General features: G+C 40.5%; 3 protein-coding genes across 5 annotated transcripts; 1 reads left to right on the forward strand and 2 right to left on the reverse strand.

The window, feature by feature from the left end:
- Positions 1-466: 466 nt before the first annotated feature.
- Positions 467-4700, reverse strand: LOC311489149 (caspase-8-like). Of its 2 annotated transcripts, none has more exons than XM_084546098.1 (6): positions 3707-4700; positions 3187-3524; positions 3065-3099; positions 1687-1792; positions 1056-1602; positions 467-960 (listed from the first exon to the last, which is right to left on the reverse strand). In XM_084546098.1, exons 2-6 carry the CDS (start codon positions 3521-3523, stop codon positions 825-827), a joined length of 1161 nt encoding a protein of 386 aa, XP_084402224.1. In that variant the 5' UTR covers position 3524; positions 3707-4700; the 3' UTR covers positions 467-824. The 2 variants fall into 2 exon arrangements, with proteins under 2 accessions (XP_084402224.1, XP_084402223.1); XM_084546097.1 differs by having other exon boundaries at positions 3623-4700.
- Positions 4701-8669: 3969 nt separating this feature from the next.
- On the forward strand, positions 8670-14437 carry LOC311489926 (interleukin-5 receptor subunit alpha-like). 2 transcript variants are annotated; one of them, XM_084547237.1, is made up of 10 exons: positions 8670-9084; positions 9617-9690; positions 10033-10085; positions 10211-10362; positions 10644-10819; positions 12791-12924; positions 13124-13268; positions 13379-13484; positions 13822-13903; positions 14010-14437. In XM_084547237.1, exons 2-10 carry the CDS (start codon positions 9624-9626, stop codon positions 14079-14081), a joined length of 987 nt encoding a protein of 328 aa, XP_084403363.1. In that variant the 5' UTR covers positions 8670-9084; positions 9617-9623; the 3' UTR covers positions 14082-14437. The 2 variants fall into 2 exon arrangements, with proteins under 2 accessions (XP_084403363.1, XP_084403362.1); XM_084547236.1 differs by having other exon boundaries at positions 8670-9690.
- Positions 14438-15017: 580 nt separating this feature from the next.
- LOC311490003 (SH2 domain-containing protein 1A-like) lies at positions 15018-20484 on the reverse strand. The gene is made up of 4 exons (XM_084547337.1): positions 20266-20484; positions 18318-18378; positions 18092-18233; positions 15018-17884 (listed from the first exon to the last, which is right to left on the reverse strand). Exons 1-4 carry the CDS (start codon positions 20415-20417, stop codon positions 17838-17840), a joined length of 402 nt encoding a protein of 133 aa, XP_084403463.1. The 5' UTR covers positions 20418-20484; the 3' UTR covers positions 15018-17837.
- Between the last annotated feature and the right edge of the window lie 864 nt (positions 20485-21348).

A 21348-nucleotide genomic window follows, 5' to 3' on the forward strand; every position in this document is an offset into this window, starting at 1 on the left:
TCAGCCACTACAGAACATATGTGCCCCATTGTGTTCATTTTGTTAGGTCTGTTTGTTGAGTTCGTTTCAGTATGTTGTTGTTTTTTTTTTTTTTTCAGTTACAGATGAGTTATTCTGTTAATTTGACCTCTTTTATGGGTCCAGAATTATTTTTTATTTTTATTTTTTTGCGTTCTTGGGTTAATCATTTTTTTTTTTTTTTTTAAACCACCTGAATATTCTCATGCTTTGACCAGTTGTCTCTCACAGAACACAAACCAGCTGATCTGCACATTCTCTGAGCACCTGCCCAGGTATGCTATTCACATGTTTCATGCTCACAAATACATATTATTATGTAATAGAATTATTGTGTTCAACTTTATTCATATTTAGTTTACTTCCATATGACTGTACAATAGCTCTGTTTGGTTTAGAATATCAATGTGAATCACGTTTAAGATAAGAGATAAGATAAGAGATAAGATAAGACTTTATTCATCCCCGTGGGGAAATTAGGGCTTTACAGCGGCAGGAAACAACAGTGCGAGATGCAGAAGATACAAAAAAATAGAATAGAATAAAAATAGAATACGAGGTGCCGAGGCCATAGAAAAGCTGTTTTGAAAAGTATTGCTTTCAGATAAGTTTTAGGTTTTTATTTAATGTATATAAATGTACATGACATGTGTAATTTATTGTGAGACCTGTAAATGGGAGTGTGAAATTACTATTACATTGATAAAAGATTAAAAATGATACAAAAGGTTGAAAATTTCAGAAAGTATCCCTCTGAGTTAAAAGACAGAGTATGCTGCGTTTACATGACTTGTGCTGATTGAGCTTCAGTTGCGACGTGGTGACAGCACAAGTTTCTTCCTCATGGTGAATCTCACTTCAGGCATTTGCTTGGTTGCATCAGTTCCTTTTTGACCTACTTGCTTGTTCACGTGGTGGAGGATGCTGGTGACGTCCTCACCCCTAAAAACATAGATTACAGTGAAATTATAAATACAAAATGTATTGAGGATGTTTTAAGATATTTCACCACAGAATATTTTGAATTACATACTTACGTGGGACAGCGCTCCCATAGCTGCTGACACACAGACTGGACAAACCTGCTGCCAGCTAAAGGATTTCGATAAGCCACATGATCTTCAACAGTGGCATAGGCGACCAGAAAATCGCCTTTCACAGGGATGAATTCTGAACCAGGACCATCAGCCTCCTCGTTGCTTAATAACACTCCATGTTGTGGCTCACGTCCTTGGCAGGCCTGGATCAGGAACACTTTGGGCTTGCCAGAGAGAGCAGACTGGTCTGTTGCCTCGAAGGTGCTAGTAATTTCTTTGATCGAGAGGGGCTTTTTGTCAATTCCCAACACCACACCCTTTTCTCCATGACTCAGAATACAGCAGATGAATGCATCGCCATGCTTAAGAACCTGCTGAGGATGAGTGAATCCACTGCCAGACCACTCCTCACAGCTGAACCCCTGCAGCTGCGTGGGGTCAGTCAGAGAAGCAAAGAAGTTCAGAGTGCGAGTCATCTGGTCCCTGGTTTGGTCTTTACACATCAGCACTCTGAATCCAAGCCAGCTGAACACCTCTGCCAAGCTTTCTGCAGGAAGGTCAAATAAAGGATAAAAGTAGTTACGTGTCACGCAGCAACACACAAGACAATGGAGCAAAAGAGTCAACATACGAGCATCTTTGTCCGTTCCATCTCTCTTTGAGGCCCCCGTGAAATTGTCGTTGTTTATGATGACACAGAGGCCGACAGGCTGGCTCTTCAGTTGATAGAAGTCATCCTAAAATAATGTCACAAACAGAGAGACTTAAACGCTAACATGACAATCTTAAGTTGTTTTAATGTCACACTGTGCAATATTACAAAGATAATATTCCGTGTGATACTACGGGAAACAAGAATAGAGCTCCGGTAGGCTAGATGACGTAACCCCGCACCAACAATCACAACACCGTCATATTGGCAGAAAAGCGCGCTTTTCGAATTATTCGGTTCACAACAGCAACTAACTTGTCCTTTTACTGTTCACATCCAAAAATGGTAGACAGCTGTTGTGCCTCAGGATGCCAGAATAGTCGGGGACAAGCAAAGGGGAAATCAAAGATCAAAGATCCCGCAAAACGGCAGATGTGGATGACTGCAATAAAACGCACGAGAAGCAGGCACGAGAAAACGGAGCAGTGGGATCCCTCAAGAAACGGATTTCGCTTGTGTAGCCATCACTTTATATCAGGTATAGAATCCAATCTTTTCCAAGTGTAATGTCTCGTTTATTGAGCATGTTTTTATCGATGTCCAACAGATTTCTTTTCAGAAAGGCAATTACGCTAATGTTTATAATGTGGATTACAAGGGTGATGCTCCTTTAGAAAAATTCTTCGATGTATTCTTTCAGTGACTCTCCGGAGTAGGACGAACTTAGGAAAGTTAATGAGGTAGTTGGTTTTTTCGAGCATTAATAAACAGCCGGCGCTGACAATGTTCCATCCGAATACTGCAGGTCAGGAACATTGTCAGCGCCGGCTGTTTATTAATGCTCGAAAAAACCGCATGGGGCATGATACGGGTCCGTGATATATAATCTGTCGGGTTTAGCCTTGTATTGGTTAATTTCTATTTGTTTAAAGTGCACAGTGATGTGTCATTCTCAAAAGACCCATGCTCAAAAGAGAGATGCTTGGTAGTGAATCAGACGATCCGATTCCCATCAAGTGAGAGCCGTGTCAACCCGATGATTTTTTGCCTGTGAGGATCAATGTGAAAGCGGGGAGGGCTCTGACCGAGTAAGACAGCAGACAGCGGTGAACAGAGCAGATACGAGGGAAGAAATCGCACCAGCCCGTCAAAGCCGAGGCATCAGATCTTTCTCAATTTTCAAAAATATTCACCAGTAGCCTACATATATATACCGTTTGAGAACTGCCCATCACTAAAACTGCTGTTCATTTAGTTTTAATGCCAATGTGGCAACGTGACGCCCGGAGCTCTATATGTCCACAGAAAACGAGAAATCATTTTTAAATATAATACAATGTGCAGCATATGAACTCACATCCCCTTGGCTCTTGCTGTCTTGTGACGGAACATCTAAGGAGAACAGAGTGAAGCACAACTGGATAACATAACTGTGTTTGCTTCATGTCAAACAGACTACAGAGAACCGGTTTAACCTACCACTGTGAGATGGAGAGGCGTGAACAGGCCTTGATGGAACACCAGGGCTGCTCAGTTGAATGTCCTTCAGCTCAGGGAAAGTTGAATTAATATCCTCGTCAGTTTTCAGGAGGTCCAAGAAATCTCGGCACGTTGTTTCTCCTTTATTCATGATCTTATCCACCAGCTCGACAACGTGCCCCTCCACGTTCACATTGTTGATGCTTTTAAGGTTAGTGTACTCCCGGCGAGTTATCACCTTCTTCTCAAACACCTTGTTGAGGATAAACTTGTGGTCTCCGCACAAAATAATTTGAATGGCGGTTTTGTTTTTCCGTATTGTGTCTGCGGCGGCCATCCTGTTTTAGAGGCGATAAGAGGCAAAGAACCACATGTTGACTTCTCAACTCAGCATAATACAGCATAATAAACAGTTTATCACACGACACGTTGTTACCTCGTCGTTAGACGGTCTTAACTCTAGACAATAGTTTCCTGTTTTCTGTTGGTAGTTAACGAACAAGGCAGCTTTCACTTTTACCTCTCGTACACGGATATATCCCGCGTACTGCTGAATTCGAAACGGAGTGCGGTATAGAGAGGCGAAGTCCCGCCCCCCTACTTCCGGGTTATGGGACCTATCTTTCGAAAAAATATGAACGGCAGTCTATGGAGAGATAATAATTATTTTCTGGTCCCGTTCGAATTGTGGCATGAATTTCACATATGATGTGTGTGAATTTAAAAGATAATTTTTCACGTCAAGAGATAAATTATTTGACGTAAATAAGCTGAACAACATTAGGTTTTGTATGAGATCGCTTAGTGAACTACATCTCTCTAGAGATCCCTAGAGAACTATGGCTGTCTCCTTGTTGAGCTTTACCGTCTTCTTCCAGGACGAAGGCAGAAGCATCAAACGAGGTGAAAGTCATTATAAATCGGGTCATGTCGAGAGCTGTAGTTACACGAAGGGAGTTTTGGTCGGTTCTGTACGCGCCAGCATGCGGGACTTGTAGTTCGTTTAATTACGTATTTTCCGTAGCGTTTTACTGAACTATCTTGCGACAAACTGTGACATTCTTGACATATAAAATCATTTTTTATTCTGAAAAACAACATATGTATAATCCAAGGCACAAGTCGATCGGGACCAGAAAATAATTTATCTTTCGCCATAGACTGCCGTTCATATTAGGCGCGTTCGACTTGATGCAGATCTGTCTGAGTCTGACTTGACGTGATGCATGCTGGGTAGAACAAGTTCATTTTAACCAATCATATTCGAGATCTATGAGCATGACAACCCAGCATGCATCACGTCAAGTCAGATCTGCACAGATCTGCATGAAGTCGAACGCGCCTATTGTTTCGAACGATAGGTCCCATAACCCGGAAGTAGAGGGGGCGGGACTTCGGCTCTCTATATGTGGTGCTCGCCTGCCACCTAGTGGAAGAATAGTCGAGTAACCACACTATTAGACTTAGATAAACTTTATTCATCCACAAGGGAAATTGCTTGGTCACAGTAGCAGTAACACTCTTAAGAACCACGGATAAAAGGAAGATTAAATAAAATAAAATAAAAATAAGTAAATAAAACCTAGTAAATAAAATAAAATAGTATAAGCAAAATGTACAAATTAGCATATTAGTATATAGACAAATATACAAGAAACAGAGATGGAAGAATATATATTATATACACAGGGATGATAGTAAGGTGCAATAGTGTCCATTACCATGACTAACAATGGAGTTATCTGTTACAGAAAGGTGAGTTGTTGTACAGCTGGACTGAGAATGGTATGAAAGTAGTCCTGTAGCGTTCAGTGTGGGAGCAGAGCTGGATCAGTCTGTTTTAGAATGAGCTCCGCTGCCCCTCTATTGTCTGGTGTAGTGGATGTGACGGATTGTCCATGATGGAGAGCAGTTTGTCTAGTGTCCTCCTGTCCCTCACTGAGACAAACGTCTCCAACTCACTGCCAATGACATGACCAGCCTTTCGGATCAATTTGTCGATCCTACTTATGTCCTTTTTGCTGGTGCTGCTCCCCCAACAAACCACAGCAAAGTACAGGGCACTTGCAATAACAGTCTGGTAGAACATCTCCAGCAACTTGCTGCATACATTGAAAGACCTAAGCTTCCTCAGGAAGTAGAGTCTACTCAGTCCCTTCTTGTACACAGCATCACTGTTGTCCCTCCAGTCCAGTCTGCTGTTCATGTGGACGCCCAGGTACTTATAGTGGTCCACTACTTCCACATCCAGGCCCTGGATGGTGAGGGGCACTGCTGGTGTCCTCTTCCTCCTGAAGTCAATGACCAGCTCCTTGGTCTTGTCCACATTCAGGAGTAGGTGGTTTACCTGGGACTACTTTACAAAGTCTCCGGTCAGTGTCCTGTACTCCTCCTCATGTCCATCACTAATACACCCAAGCACTGCAGAGTCATCAGAGAACTTCTGCATTAGCAATATGAGCAATTGCTGTTAATTTACAGCAGTATTAACCTGTCACTAATACAAACAAAAAACTGTGAAATGTTGGTGATTGACTGTTCTTTTAACAGAACTATACTGTTTTCCTAAAATACAGCATTTTACCACTAATCATTCATCCAAACCTTCTAAATCACGGTATCATATTGTATTTTTTGCATTCTGGGAAATTTAACCTAAACTACACATGGGAAGCTGGATCTGTTCCTCTCTTTATCCGTCGCATCTAGCAAATTATTTGGTGAGTAGCAGTTTTATTTCATTTGTAAATTGGTGCAAAGTATATTGCCGAAGTTTTCAGTTTGTTTTCATCAGCCTACTGAATATGTGCATGGCCTGACAGAATGATTCAGTAGCTAGCTACATTTTCACAGATGATTGTGAGTTACACAACTTGATTTTTACAATGTCTGAAGAGACACTATTATTTTTCAGGCGCTTCATTGGTATAAATCCTGAGTGAGGCACCAAGGCTGGACATGGCAAAGTCTTGTCCAAATACACTGGCAAAGCCACCAGCAAAAAGAGGGCAACAGTCAACCCACATGTATCCACTCTGCTGAGAAGACTCATGGACATTTAAAATGGTGAGATTATTCAATCCCATTACACATGCACACAAAGACACCAGCTTGTCTTATTGCTTTAATTCTTTCTCCTTCTCAATTTCACCCTCTTTCTCTCTCCCTTACAGGGTAGAAGTCTGAATCCCTGTTATTCTCACCGACAGTGCAATTACATGCTGATCTTTTCTTTACAAAGCACATAGTTTGTAGATTTTGTGAAGACTGATAATGTATTTTTAAACAAATCAGTTGACTGTAAAATATTGTGAAAGTAATCTTAACAAACAGTAAACGCTGTATTTTTCAATAACAGTACAGAACTGTAAATTCTAGTGACAGTAAAAATATGTTAATTTTATAGTAACATAATGGCAACCCTGCTGCCAGTTCTTTTCCGTTATTTTACAGGAAAATACTTAACAGTGCAGTGAGGATCACAGGCTGTGACCTGTACACTGATCAGGCATAATGACTACCGTCCTAATGCTGTGTAGGTCTCCCTTGTGCCTCCAAAACAACTGTGACTCCTCAAAAAATGGACATGGTCCTTCTGAGCGTGTCCTGTGGTGTCTGGCAACAGAATCATGTTAGTGGGGGTCCTTTGGGTCCTATGGGTTGAGGGGAGGGACCTCTGTGGATCCCACAGATACTTGATCAGTTTGGGATGTAGGGACTTTGGAGGCCAGGTCAACACCACTGTGCTGTTCTTGAGTTGTTCCTAAACAGTATTTGTGTGTAACCGTGCTGGGGATGGCTGCTGTCATCAAGGAGTGTCATTGCTATGGGGTGGGGGTGTCTGGTCTGGTCTAGTTGGGTGGTACATGTCTAAGTAATAGCCACATGAATGTCAGGTCCAAAAGTTTTCCAGCAGAACACTGGATTGTCACAAGACGGTCAATGTTATTTACTTCTCCTGTCAATGGTTTTAATGTTGTGGCTGATCGGTGTATGTTGTCTCATTGTGCGGGATGTTCGAAAAGATCTTGGCCCAATTAATTAGTTAAACAATTTTTACTATTTAATGGTTAGGATTCGAAGCTCTCACGATTCGGTTCCGAGTTAGTGAACGTCTTTTTTTTAGATTTTATTTCCAACAAACAAAGCTGAGTCAAAGTCAACAGGACTTGTGGGGTGTTCTTGAAGACGTTTCACCACTCATCCAAGTGTGTTCTTCTCAAAAAAGAAAAAAAAGATGTTTTTGTTGTCATTACAACCATGGCAGGTATATAAAGACATAGGACTAACTATAACACAAGGGACTGAGCATAAAGTGCATGCGTGCAAGCTTATGCTGACAATACAAAACAGTGCAAACAGTACAGCAAATGGTGTAGCCAGTGCAGACAGACCAATAGTACAAAACAGACAAAACACTTGGGAGACATTGCACTTACAAAAAGAAACTGTGCACGAGTTTAAGAGTCTAAGAGACTGATGGGTAATTTGGTTTTTTCTTTTTTTTCTTGTGTATGGTCTCTCTAGTGACAGCTACTCACCTGTAATCGTAACAAACAGCATTTCAAGTCAGCAGTGTACTCCTACAGTAGGTGTAGGTGTACTCCTACAGTACACCTGAAGATCAAGGGACGATCTTTTGAGGACAACAACACAGACATTTTAGCCAGAAAGGACAGATGGTTTGAAAGACGAGTGAAGTAAGTTCACCAAGGGGGTTTCCCCTTGGTAAATGGGACACAACAAAGTCTTAACATCTAACCCCGGAAACTTTCACCCCCTTTCACACATTGCGTCTCAGGTCATTAATGAATAGTTCAGGTGGGCACCACCCACAGACATTTCCAATAAAAATCAAAATGGTGAAACATCTTTAAGAAAACACATCAAGCCCAGTTTCCTTGGTTTCAGCTTTGTTTTTGGATTTAGACATTTCAATAATATTATATCCAAGTCAATGATACTGTGGCCGCAGCCACACTCTTATAGAGATTTGCACTAAGAAACGGCATGAAGGACAGTGAACACTGAATACACAAATTTAATGGAAATTGTCACCTTATGAAAAAAATTTTTTTTTTTACCTATTTTTGTTCGAAAACAATTAGTCATTTTCCATGAACTGGAAATGACTAACACATTTTAAATACTTCAGAATAATTTCACTTTTAATGATGAAAAATGATTTGCTGCAAAGTGAAGCATTTGTACGGTACAACTGTAAATACACTCCGTTATCGGTATTTATATGATCTGGCATAAATCACCATCTAGTCACGATCAGTTGTTTTAAACTTCAACTTAACTAAAGTGAAAACCCTGTCACTTATCACCAATTGACACTAACTGACACAGATACACCCACAACACAGAATAAACAGACGAAGGTGTAAATCTTTGCACATAAAAAAGGAAGTTTTAAATAAATACCAAAAATGTTTGCCCCCCCCATTAAAAGAAAGAGTTTATTGAGTCTTGTACAAAATGTGTCTCTATATTCTTTTTGTCCTTTTTTTTGTTTGTTTGTTTTTTGCAGCATGAGGAAAAAAGATACATTTATATTGTCGTGGACGTAAGAAATCAGTCAGTGACTGTAGCCTATACAAAAACATACCAAGTGTAAAGATTCTGCCTTCTTTTAACTGTGTCCACTTTCTATTTTGTTTGCCAATAAAAGACTGCTTGCCGTTTTACCAGAAAAGAAAAGGCGTTTTAACCTTGCGGCATGCGCATGTGTGAAGAAGGTTAATAATAAAGAAACAGAAAGGAACCTTTAGTTTCCTGAAGCTTTGTACAGTACGTGACGTCATGCTTCTTCTTTCCCCAGAAATGTGTCATTGTCTTCTGGCAGTAAGAGCAGTGAGAACACGGCCAGCGAGAGTGGAGGGACAGCAGGAGGTAATGGCTTCTTATTAATGTCATTTACAACAATCTTACTATAGCACAGCTCCTTTTGTGTTAGCTTTGGTTCATGAGGGGGCTTAAACCCAGAGAAGAGAATCCTGGGTATGTCCATTCATGTTCGAGAAATCGTAGCATATATACCTGAGTGATCTGAACGTGTAAACAATGCCAAGCCTTGATAAGTCATTGATTCTCCCTTTTTTTGTGGAAAATGTAAAAACATATGTGGGCAGTGGAAATGTTTATGATAAAACTCAAAGGTGAATGTCTAATAATAGTGAACAAGCAGTAATGTGAGAAGAAAGAAGTTTCTTTATGGTTGATCATATGCCCACTATGAGAGGTCTTACTGGCAATCTTTCTAGTGCTTGAAAAGGGGAAGTATAATAAAGCCAGGAAATAACTTAGAGTGTGCTATACCACAGCTTCTCTGTGCTTACTGTATGTGACCAAAAGCTACACGCTCATTATTTGTTTATCTACATCTGTGTTTGTGTCTTTCTGTGTGTATGTGTGAAACCCCTAGTTTGGCTATGAAGCTGTTTCCTGTTCTTCCAATACTTTGGCCCAGTTTGCTGGCTTTGTTGGGGCCACATAATGGTAGGTGGTCTTTTGACACATTTATTATAACTATTTAGTTGATGAGCAACACTTGGCTGTTAAAATATGTTGCACATTTTCCTTGAGTAAGTTTTATTCAGGGTTTTCAGTTTTATGTTTTCATTAGCTTGGTGTTACAGATTGATTCCTCTTTCCTTCAATACAAATCAGCTTCCTCCTCACCCAGCTTAAGAAAACAAACATGGTGTACTGCAGATGAAAATGGTTGACGTGTACTTTTTTATGTGTACCCTGTGTTATATAGTTAGAACCCGAGCACTTAAGATTATAATTGTCCTTGCCCCTATGGTGTGACTCTACATCTGTGTTTTCTTATAACAGTGGCAGAGGGCAACAATTCCGATATCTGCAATGTGGAAATTGACAGTGGAGAGGTGAGACTCAAAGTGTTGTTTCAGTTTATGAAGATAGCATTGATAAAATAAAACGGCTGCTCAAAAAAAAAATGTAATTTTTTATTTTCTGTATTTTGTTCTTCGTGTTTGTGATTTGGTTTCAGCTCTACAAGAAGGATTCTACAGGATTTATCCATACTGTCGAAATGACAGATGGAGAAAAAATGATCTGCCTACTTTATCCATCAAAAGAACTCAACTGCTCCTGGTCGTTCCACACTGCAGAGAAGGATGCTCATCTCTCCGTATCTGTCGGGTATTCTTTTGTCTCGATGACACCATCTTTACATGTAGGCTACATATGGATGCCATATTTTTGATGGATATTTATTAACATGAATGCCTCTCAAAGAAGCAGATGAAACACCTTCATAAGAACTGTTCCAGTCTATGCTAAATATAGAGAGGTTTCTTCTATACAGCAATGATTAATTCACTGATCAGTTCCAAACTGCGACACGTCTGAGTGTAGTAGATCAGTGAGAGGAGAGGAATGTATTCATGAGTGTAAATCCTTTTCTCTGTCTCTTCATCCAGTGTTTGTAATGACAACTCAACAATTCAGTCCATGAAACATTCCTCTGTGGAAACAGTCGGATCAGCGTCTTGGACTCTCAACAATCTTGATTTCCTTCAAGTGATCCTCCACTGTAACATGTCCCACAATGACATGTGGACATCTTACACCTCATTGTACGAAATGGACAACCTAGGTAATGCCCCCAGACAAACACTGCCATTAAAAATAAAACGATCTGCTGGTGTCAGTGGAGAAGTGAATGCTTAATATCTGTATGTGGGCAGAATTTTTGAAATACTGTATTAACGAGATCTTATCAGATGATGTACAAACAGACACTGTTAACTGTGTGTGAGTCCTTTGGGTTAGCCTACACGGTAGAAAATACGTGTGATATTAACACAGGCATGGTACGAGGCTGCTGCTTCCTGGATTACACTAACCTCATGCTAAGTTAAATTATTTAGCCATGCATTTGTGTCGTCCAGACTGGATTATTGTAATTCATTACTGTCTGGCTCTTTAAAAAGCCTCCAGTTGATTCAAAATGCCGCAGCAAGAGCATTGACAGGAATTAGCAAGAGAGATCATATTACTCCAGTTTTAGCTTCTCTTCACTGGCTCCCTTTAAAGTCTAGAATAGAATTTAAAATCCTCCTCCTTACATACAAGGCCCTTAAAGGCCTAGCTCCATCGTATCTTAAAGACCTTATTGTACCATATCATCCCAGCAGATCACTTCGGTCTGAAAGTGCAGGCCTACTTGTGGTTCCTAGAATTTCAAAAAGTAGAATGGGAGGTAGAGCTTTCAGCTATCAGGCTCCTCTCCTGTGGAACCAGCTCCCAGTTTGGGTTCGGGAGGCAGACACTCTCTCTATTTTTAAGGTCAGGCTTAAGACTTTCCTTTTTGATCAGGCTTATAGTTAGGGCTGGACTAAACCATCCCTTAGTTATGCTGCTATAGGCCTAGGCTGCTGGGGGACGATGCACCAAACACATGTCCTCCTTCTTTCTTCTCTCTCCTCTCTCGCATCCTCCACTTTCTTTTCTCTGGCACAGAGCTCTTGCCCTCTAATTTCCTATATACTACTAGTCATACAATTCTGTGCTATTACTATGTAGAATGTTTACTGCTGTGTGTGTCCCCCCCTCCCCCCCTCTTCCCTCCTCTTCTTGTGAATATCTCTGGCCTGGAGTTGTGCGTTTCCTGTAGAGCTCCATACTACATCTGTTGTCGTGGTCTCATCAGCCTGCCTAGTCTTCATGGAATCCTGCAGTTATCCACTCCTACCTGAATGAACAATTCTCCAACCTGCCTATGATTCCTCTTACATTTTCAAACTGTCATGTAACATCATCAGTTTGTATCATAAGATTCCACATGTACACTTTAGTCAGATATGTGTATCTATGACAGATGTATGTTTATCTTGCTGTTCTCTTCTCTCTTTGCTGTTCTCTTCTCTCTTTCTTCTGTCTGTACCCGGCTGGCCTTAGGCAGATGGGTCCCTCCATATGAGCTGGGTTCTGCTCAAGGTTTCTTCCTGTTAAAAGGGAGTTTTTCCTTGCCACCGTTGCCTTCAGGCTTGCTCTGGGGGTTTCAGGCCGGGTTTTTGTAAAGCGTCTTGAGACGATTTGTATTGTTATTGACGCTATATAAATAAAATTGAATTGAATTGAATTGAATTGAATTGAACTTGTCAATGCTAAATGCTAAGGCTAGCATTATTGTATGCTCACAACATGTGAATGCTAGCCTGCTGATGTTTAGCAGGGCTAATGGTTACCATCTTAGTATAGCATATTAGCGTGCAAAAATGTGTTGATAACCACATTAACTCATTTTAGTTTGGCTCCCAGTGGTTTCACAGTAATTTGGTACCAAACAAAGTAATAAGTGGGTTTCATCTGTCCTCAAAATTATTCTCCAGCTGTAACCCTCCACTTTCTTCATCAGTAGTTCCAGTATTTCTATGTCATTTGCTTCCAATGGGCCAATGACTGACACCTTGTTGTGGTGTTAGCACATGCAGGCAGTGCTTTAATTAATTGTTCTGGTAAGCAGAAGGTTCAGGTGATGTGTGTGTGTGTGTGTATTTTGTAGAGAGTCCACTGCAGATGTGCAGAATTAATTTGACTTCTTGCATTGTCGTGTGTGCCGCAGAGGTCCTGTCTCCACCCACAGACGTTTCTGCATCAATCAGAGACGGAGACCTGTACGTGACATGGGTTCGGCCGCAGAGTAGAGCAACCCTAAATGATGACTGCTTCGAAAACGAGCTGTACATAGATGATCAGGTGCAGTATGTATGAGTGTGCAGATGCCCGTGGATGCTGATTATTCCAAAAATAACACATGCTGTTTTGTTAAAAGTGTTTTATTTTCTACTGCACATACAGGGATAATGAACACTGGATTTAAAAAGATTTAAAAAGTCAGAGTAGTCTACACTAAGAACAGTCTGAGTGAATCCACTGTTGAATGTTTTCTTAACAGGAAAGCCCCAAAATCATCATTGGCGAACAGTTCTATAAAAAGCCGAAGGCAGATCCCACTCACAAATACAACGTGAGAATCAGGACAAGAGTACATGACGATTGCCTTGGATCTACTTACTGGAGTGACTGGAGCTCCATTGACAGTGAGTAGACTTTGTTGGAATCATCGAGTCACCAAGTCTGGAAGCCTGAATACACAAAGTTTGAAAGCACTGACATCAGTACAATGATCACATTCTCTGTGTCCCCATAGCGGTGGAACCGTCAGCTTACAAAGTCAGCCCTCTGGTGATCATCTTGATTTCTCTCGGAGTACCCATGATCCTCCTGGCCGTGCTGCTGCTGGTTCGCTATCAGAGGTCCTGTTCCCACCAGACTGAATGACTAACCTTTCGACTAGCAACTCATTCACAGCCCACAGACAAAGTTGACCCCAACGTTTGCAGAGGCAGCAAACTGAAGAAATAGAAAGGAGAAGTTAGAGTGTCTTTTTTCTTTCTAAGAACTGCAAAACATTCACCCTTGACTTCTTCTGAAAACAGAAGTCTCCCTGCATTAGTTAGGATAAACAGGTTGTCTTCGTCTTTGGGTCATTCCCATCTATATCTCAACCTCATGTTTTGAAATTCTTGTAATTTTTTCGTGTGGAGTCGGCAGCAGAATGATTTGAAAATGTGTTTTGTTTGTGTGTTTCAGGGTGACCAAAGTTCTGTTCCCTGAGATTCCTCGGCCACCTGAAAAGTACAAAAACTTTCTGGAAAAATATGACACGTTAACTGTAAGCATTAGCTCACATCGAGCGCACACCGTACACACTTTACTCCTCATTCAGCCGTAGGCACATTGTACAAATGATTTTAACATTTTGCTTCTTGTGTTGCCAGTTCTTTCATCCAGTCCTGACCGCCAAGCCTGAGGAAGAGATCACAGTGGTGGAAGACACCAAGAATATTTGATAATATTTCCATTCAGGAGCTACCATAGATGATGGATTTAAAGCATGCATAGTGTGTGCTGATGTGTATTTGGCTGTGACTAAATGTTTTTATAGCCTTATAGTCTATCCTGTAGAAGGCTGGCTCATATGTTGTGTCTCTTTTATACATTTTTATACATTTTAGGACAATGTTTGAATACGACGGCAGCATGAGATCAGAATTATATTAATATATGGCTGTAGCATCCTCTGTCTGATCATGCAATTCAAATAAGTTCTATTACAAACTAAAAGAAAATGAATATGTTTATCCATAGCTTCTGCAAAACTTGTCTTAGAGCTCTTATAGTGTGAAATAAAGTTCATATGATATCATCAACTCTTTTAAAATTCTTTATTTATTTCCCTCCGGGGAATGGTAAATAAATGACAGCTAACGTAAAACCTACATTAACCAAAATATAGGGTTAAAGTTAATTTGAGAAACAGTTCAGCACACTTAGTCATGTACTTGCAGAGATCTGCTATCTCACGTATGTCCAGGACACAGTTAGCTTGACTTAGCACACAGACTGTGGGAAACTGCTACCTTGGCTCCATAAAACAGCAGTGTTGTCAGATCGGGCAGTTTCACATCCACAGTTTTGAATTTTCTTTTCCAGCTAAAAACAGAGTTGGGTGGGTGAACACAATTTGTGCTGGTTTGAGATCCTTTTGTCATTTTTTCTAATTACTTATTAAAGCTGAAACAAACATTAAGTTGTGCTGGGCAATTTATATGGCACTCTAACGTTGTCGGCCCCTTTGTTCCCTGGCCAAAAAAAAAAGTCACACACTCAATATTTCAATAGACCACCTTTATTTTTGACTACAGCACGCATTGTTTCAATAAGCTTCTGCAATGTCACAAGATTTATTTCGAACCAGTGTTGCATTAATTTTTTACCAAGATCTTATACTTATGATGGGAGAGTCTGATCACTGTGCAAAGCCTTCTCCAGCACATCCCAAAGATTCTCAATGGGGTTAAGGTCTGGATCTTGGAATATGCCCGTGCCATCAGGGAAGATGGCACGGGCATATTCCATTGATTCCACTGATGGAATAACCTGGTCATTCAGTATATTCAGGTAGTCAGCTGACCTCATTCTTTGGGCACATAATGTTGCTGAACCTAGACCTGAGCAACTGCAGCAACCCCAGATCATAGCACTGCCCCCACAGGCTTGTACAGTAGGCACTAGGCATGATGGGTGCATCACTTAATTTGCCTCTCTTCTTACCCTGATGCCCCCATCACTCTGGAACAGGGTAAATCTGGACTCATCAGACCACATGACCTTCTTCCATTGCTCCAGAGTCCAATCTTTATGCTTCCTAGCAAATTGAAGAATTCACTGATTAGTGGTTTTCTTAAGGCTACACAGCTGTTTAGTCCCAATCCTTTGAGTTCCCTCCACACCTTACGTGTGGAAATGCTCTTACTTTCACAATTAAACATAGCCCTGAGATGATGGTTCCCCACTATCCTTCCAGTTTTTAATAATGCGACAGTTCTTAACCCAGTTTTAGAAGTTTCTTCAATCTCCTTGCCCATGCCAATGATTTGACTCTTCTCAAACAGACTAACATCTTTTCCACGAACCACGGGATGTGTCTTTAGTTAGTAGTTGTTTCAGAAATGAGAAGTTACTCATTGCGGTTAAATAACTTGTTGCCAGCTGAAAGATAATCTCCTGTGCAGTAATTATCTAATAGGAGGCTTGTACCTCTTTGCGTAGTTAAATCCAGGTGGCGACTTTTTTTTGGACAGGCAGTGTAGTAGCTTGATGTCAGTAGCTGGCTGCTGCAGTTTGTCCGTGGATGTTTTCTTTGCTTTGACTGCATTACTTTTTATGACCCGTTTTGGCTGAAAACCATCACCTGTAGCTATGCTAAGATTTTAAGAAAGCGGCCAGTGTCCATCATCTAATCCACCTCTCTGCAAGAATGCACAAAGAACATTTCCCAAAGAAAACAACATTTGTGAATTCACCTAATACGGACCTCTAATGTTGTAAAGAAAACATTTTTAAAGACTGAGGTGCAAATGTTGTTGATAACACTGTAGAAAACCACGTGCTTGGCAGATTGACTCTAACACCTGTTAAGCCTGAGCTGAATCTGAAAAATAGGCGAGACGTCCAAAGAACTGGGAAGAGCAGACACCAATGTCGTGAAGAGTACAATTCTGTTTGCACAACTCTAACTCCACAGTAGAGCTGATCTATTTACTGAAACATGTCAGGTGTATTGAGAGATGTTTTGAGATGTAATGAGATCTGACATCTTCATACATCTACGAGCCTTGACTTGAGGTTTGTGGTGATGCACAAGCAGCGGGCCTAAGAGGCATCTTCGAGTGCAAAGCAGACTGGATATATTCCACCTGCTTCAGTTGTTTACACTGGGTCGCATTGAAAGACGGCATACATACTGTTCATAAGTCACGTTAGCACAACTCCTTGCTAGCTAGCTTTTTAGCAGTAAAAAAAACAACAACAAACACAGTTCTAGCCTGCCGTCGCCACAATCAGTTCTTATTTTGCTGGCGGAGGAAGTTGGGGTGGCTGCCAGGTTGTAACCGCTCAGTAAATCACAGCAAAGATATGTTCAAACACTATACAGTGCTGTCTCTGCGACCCATCTAAGTTCTGTCTTTTATAAAGTGGCAAAAAATGTTCTACATCATGTATTTACAGATAAGTGGAATCTCATCACATAACATAATGTACAGTACAAAAGAAACTTTTCTTGTTCTGGTTTTTACAGAATTTCCATCACTGGGCCAAAATTACAGTCACCAAACGCAGTCAAGAGACAACTCTCTATAAATGTCAGCATGAGAAGAAGTTGACCAGATCATTAATTAAAGTTCACACATTAATGAGCGAAACCCACGTCTACGCTCACATTTGGAAAAATTATGCATTCAGTTCACAGTTCACAAAAATATGAATATGCACAACACTGTCCAGATTGTACCTAGCCTCTTTCCCAATAATACCTCTACATGTATAGTAACAGATAGTAAATGAAAGAAAGGGTACTGCTTACTGGAGAGTACCCTCCCACTTTACTGTGGGTGTTCTGCACTGTATGGCATTCTGATCGGGGGGCCGAGCAAACCTAAAGATCTTATCCTAGAATCGCAGTACGAATGAGTAAATACACACGTCATGATGGTGACGTGAGTGTGCCCGGAATAAATTATTTCCCTCCATTGCGACATTTTACTGTCAGTGAATGTCGCCATTCCGCTTCCTGGCCTCATATACAGAACAAATTATTAAACCACATGCACAAAACAGGTCACTGTGCACAACAGGAAATTCCTCAAGATGGCGTGAGACACAAAAAACCTTTCTTTTATGGCACAGTACCTCACAGCACACACAGATGTATAGGGCTGAGGCCATTAAGAAAAAAACGCCTTTGGTGATAATTACAAACAGAGGAAAAGGAAACCTCAAGAGCAAAGATACTGTGTGATATGTTAACAGTGTGACCATTAAAAGAAACTGTGCGCCCACACACAAAAATTCAAAACATTTCGGGGACTTTCAAGGATTTCTTTGGTACGTCGGTGATACAAATATTTGCAAGAATAAATAATATTATATATGTCCCACAAAAAGTGACAGACCATAAACACGTCTGTGATGTGCCCCATGTTCCTGTCCTCCTTTTTTCCCCTCCGCCAACAGCGTTGGTGTGCTGGGCTGAAGTCATGACCTCAGTAGACGGAGCCGCCGCTGCTGTTCATTTCCATGTACACAAAGTCTGTGGTGAAGACCAATGAAAGTATGTAAGAGTTGAAAGACTCAGTTATGAGCCACGGCCGACATTTCATGCGCCTCTTGACGCACCACAAACATCAACTACACACAGGTCTTTGTGCGTTTGTGTGAGTGCGCGGAACAGCTTTAAATGTACATTATGAAAAAGGCTTTGCGTATTAACATATGAGGTAGCACAAGCGTCATGTACCTTGTCCCAAGCTGTCCTGTAGTTGTCTCCTGTCCAGTGGATCTGTGAGGGGAGCTATGCTAGCATCAGAAACTGTGCCCCTTCTGTAGCTCTCTATCAGAGTTTGCAGAGTCCTAAATCTCTGCAGCCTGACATCTGAATCCTGCAAATCACACACAGACACACACAGGTGATATAAACCTCCTCGGTTTGCGTATATGCCATCTGAAATCAGATTTCCCCTTACCTGCAGACACCAGCCGTCGGCGGAGTGTACAAGTCTGTAGGTGTGAACGAATGGTGCTTTCCTGCGCAGAGAAAAAAGCATTCTGTTTTGGTTTTATGATTTTCTGCAAAAAATGTGTGAAATCTACAAATGGACACGTTCCGACGCAGTGATCGAATCTGAAAGAAAACCCAGAATGAAACTAGACTTCGGTAACTCCTCACAACTGAGTCAGTCTCTTTGAAATACCTAATGGATGCGTATAGGTACAAACCAACCGTTGTCATTTTGAGAAGTGTTTCCTACGTGTCTTTCCTGTACTTTTCTTCCTTTGCAGCCTGCTTCTTTGCATAGTCTGCTCATGAAGTTGGACTAATGGTGATGACATTCCTCTGATTAAGACGTTTGCACCTTAAGAAGTTTGTAGATAGACAGCGGTAGATATTCTCGGATCTCTGACTTCACGATACACACGATAAACTTTTTTTTTTTACTTTATTTAACTTAATTTGTGACATTTTCCTGAGACATTTAGTGGGCGAATGCCTCATCAGTGTAACTGCAAGGGTAGCTGTTTGAAAATACAGCAATCTGAAAGTACCTAATCAAGTACAATACTTCTTTATGTAATGTATAGCTTTCTGCTTCAGTAAACTGGACGTAGGTCTTCTGTAAATATTTATTACTGATTATTTTGCAATTTTCCAAATTGTATTTTTATGTGTTTCCTATATTTTTCCCTTGCTGCTCTAAGATGAGAGTTTAACTGTGTCTTTGATGGTCGCTCTTTGACTCGCTCTTTGCAATGCTTTCAGAGACCGCAAATGGTTTGTTTCACATCAGCAACCAAGCATGAAAATATCAAATAATACCCTTGCATTTGCGTCTTAATCAAATATAGAGCTTATAAAGTTAGAATATAAGAAAATAAAGTTTCTTCTAACCCCCTAAACTGTAGATTTACTGTAAATACAACTATGCGTGGACTGAGGATTCAAAATTTTTATGTTTCATTAGTAAAACAAAACTGAAGTACGTGTGAAGCACGCTCCTTCCCCAGAAGGAAACAACACTTTTCACTTGACTACATTCAAGAACCTTAATCATTTTACAAAGGGAAGATTATTGAATATGAAGTGCTTATGAAATATTATCCACAATTTAAACTACAAGAGCAGAGCTGAAAGGATCAGTCATAGTCACTAACTATGATTAGTTAAAGTCAGAAATCAGAAAATCAACATTGACTCCCCCCAAAATTGAAGAATTATCAAAACACTGACTCTGAACATTTTTAAAATGTTGAAACAGTGTCACTCTGGGCTCTGGGTAACTTGCAGAATTTCTTCATAATACAAACCCTCATTAGTTGCAGTTAAGACAGTTAAACATGCTGTCCACCTTGGGCTACGTCAGTCGTTTCTTAAACATGATTGCATGAGCAGTATAATACTGATGTAATAGTCTATTAATCAAAGGGCTGATTTTTCTGCAGTGCTTTTACTTACATTTCCTTGGTCTGACTTGCTTTTACGTTAAATTTCACGTAAGACTTGCAATAAAGTACATATACAGTTGTATATGAGTACTTCTACTCAAGGTAAGCAGTTCCTCCTCCACTACAGTTCTCACGTACTACATAGTAGCAGGTGTAAGTTGTTATTTCTTGAATCATCCATTTCCATGTGAAAGGCATTCTTTTTCTTTCAGGACGTATTCCGCTATGAGTCTGATGTGTCATTTGGTCATATTAACAGTTACAAATTTTAACAAGTTTAACGCAGGACCTGACCTATTGTCACCTTGTCTCTGTGAGATGCATAAGGTCATGTTACCATAAGCAAACTCTGTTCCGTATATTTACCGACGACTACATACAGAATGGTCCAACTAACTCAAATATCGCAATCAGTCTCAATGAAAAACCGCCACATTTCGTCACATTTGTACCTCTCTGCCGTCAGCTCACCTCACACACAGGCAGTAGGCCCCCTGCACTGTCTCGCTGTCTCTCAGCAGAAAGCTGCCGTCTTGTCCAAACCTCTCCAGCAGCCTCTCTGTGGCCTCGCTCCCAATTCTGCCGTAATAGATAGACTGAACCAACAACCCTTCCCTCTCCATGCTGCCTCAAAAACTGGCACCCATTTGTGCCTTCTTTGGTGAGGGTGCAACAGACTGTAGTGGCAGATGAGTGTGTGAAAGGCTATGAAGCAGGAAAAGCTTTTCTGGTTTTCACACTTTTCTGTCATGCAGCTGCACCTCACATGCTAGATGTTTTTTTTTTTTTTTTTTTTTGTTCCATCTGAAAAATGCCTTTTAACTGTAGAGAAAACAAAAGTGTGTCTTTGGCTTAGATAAATCAATGTTGCCTTTTTAATTTTTGTTCAGCAAATTACAATATATACGTATATATGTATTAAAAAAAAAAAAAAAAGAAAAAAGCCCCACCCGATAGAAATAAATTGCTCTCCAACATTGTTGGCTGGCATTTTAACAGACACAGTATTTCACACTGAAAGCATGCATGCAATTGTAGTGTCTTACACACATTCATGTACATTTACATACATTAGTTTAGTGAAGAGACAAAGAACAATGGTTTAATGCAGATTGGTATGTGCAGAAACAAATAAACCACTAGCCGAGCCACACCCACACACTCACACGACAACAAAGTATCAGTTGCAGTAGTGGTTTGATTCAGGGCTGAGTGTGAAAAAAAGAAAAAAGAAAAACAAAACAAAAAAAACCCTCACAGGGGACAGTTATTCACAACGGAGATATTACAGGAAACTTGACTTCACAGTCTTCACCATGTCAACTGATCTCACTATAATTCACAGAGTAGCCTTAAAGTACTAGGCTAACTTTAGATAGAGGCTGGCATTTTTAGCAACACAACAACATATAAATCTGTTGGACGTAAACAACTTTGTAATGACGCTATTTGAGAGGCTCTACTCACTTTCATCAATGTAGAGGGAGAATAAGGAGGTAGACATAAATTAGACATAGTGAGAAGATATGAGATGCCTGTTTATTATTATTATTA

This window comes from Chelon labrosus (genome assembly GCF_963514085.1).
Source record: "Chelon labrosus genome assembly, chromosome: 6".
NCBI lineage: Eukaryota > Metazoa > Chordata > Actinopteri > Mugiliformes > Mugilidae > Chelon > Chelon labrosus.

What these genes read in the sequence shown, in the direction of transcription:
- LOC311489149 (XM_084546098.1), bottom strand. Translation starts at nt 3,523, where the DNA reads ATGGCCGCCGCAGACACAATACGGAAAAACAAAACCGCCATTCAAATT. An exon ending in TGGAACGGACAAAGATGCTC is followed by an intron (nt 1,603 to 1,686) that starts GTATGTTGACTC and finishes ACCTTCCTGCAG; the next exon opens with AAAGCTTGGCAGAGGTGTTC. An exon ending in CTATGGGAGCGCTGTCCCAC is followed by an intron (nt 961 to 1,055) that starts GTAAGTATGTAA and finishes CTATGTTTTTAG; the next exon opens with GGGTGAGGACGTCACCAGCA.
- LOC311489926 (XM_084547236.1), top strand. Translation starts at nt 9,600, where the DNA reads ATGTGTGAAACCCCTAGTTTGGCTATGAAGCTGTTTCCTGTTCTTCCA. An exon ending in TGGAAATTGACAGTGGAGAG is followed by an intron (nt 10,086 to 10,210) that starts GTGAGACTCAAA and finishes ATTTGGTTTCAG; the next exon opens with CTCTACAAGAAGGATTCTAC. An exon ending in TGACTGGAGCTCCATTGACA is followed by an intron (nt 13,269 to 13,378) that starts GTGAGTAGACTT and finishes GTGTCCCCATAG; the next exon opens with CGGTGGAACCGTCAGCTTAC.
- LOC311490003 (XM_084547337.1), bottom strand. Translation starts at nt 20,417, where the DNA reads ATGGAGAGGGAAGGGTTGTTGGTTCAGTCTATCTATTACGGCAGAATT. An exon ending in GCCTACTGCCTGTGTGTGAG is followed by an intron (nt 18,379 to 20,265) that starts GTGAGCTGACGG and finishes TTCTCTGCGCAG; the next exon opens with GAAAGCACCATTCGTTCACA. An exon ending in CCGACGGCTGGTGTCTGCAG is followed by an intron (nt 18,234 to 18,317) that starts GTAAGGGGAAAT and finishes TGTGATTTGCAG; the next exon opens with GATTCAGATGTCAGGCTGCA.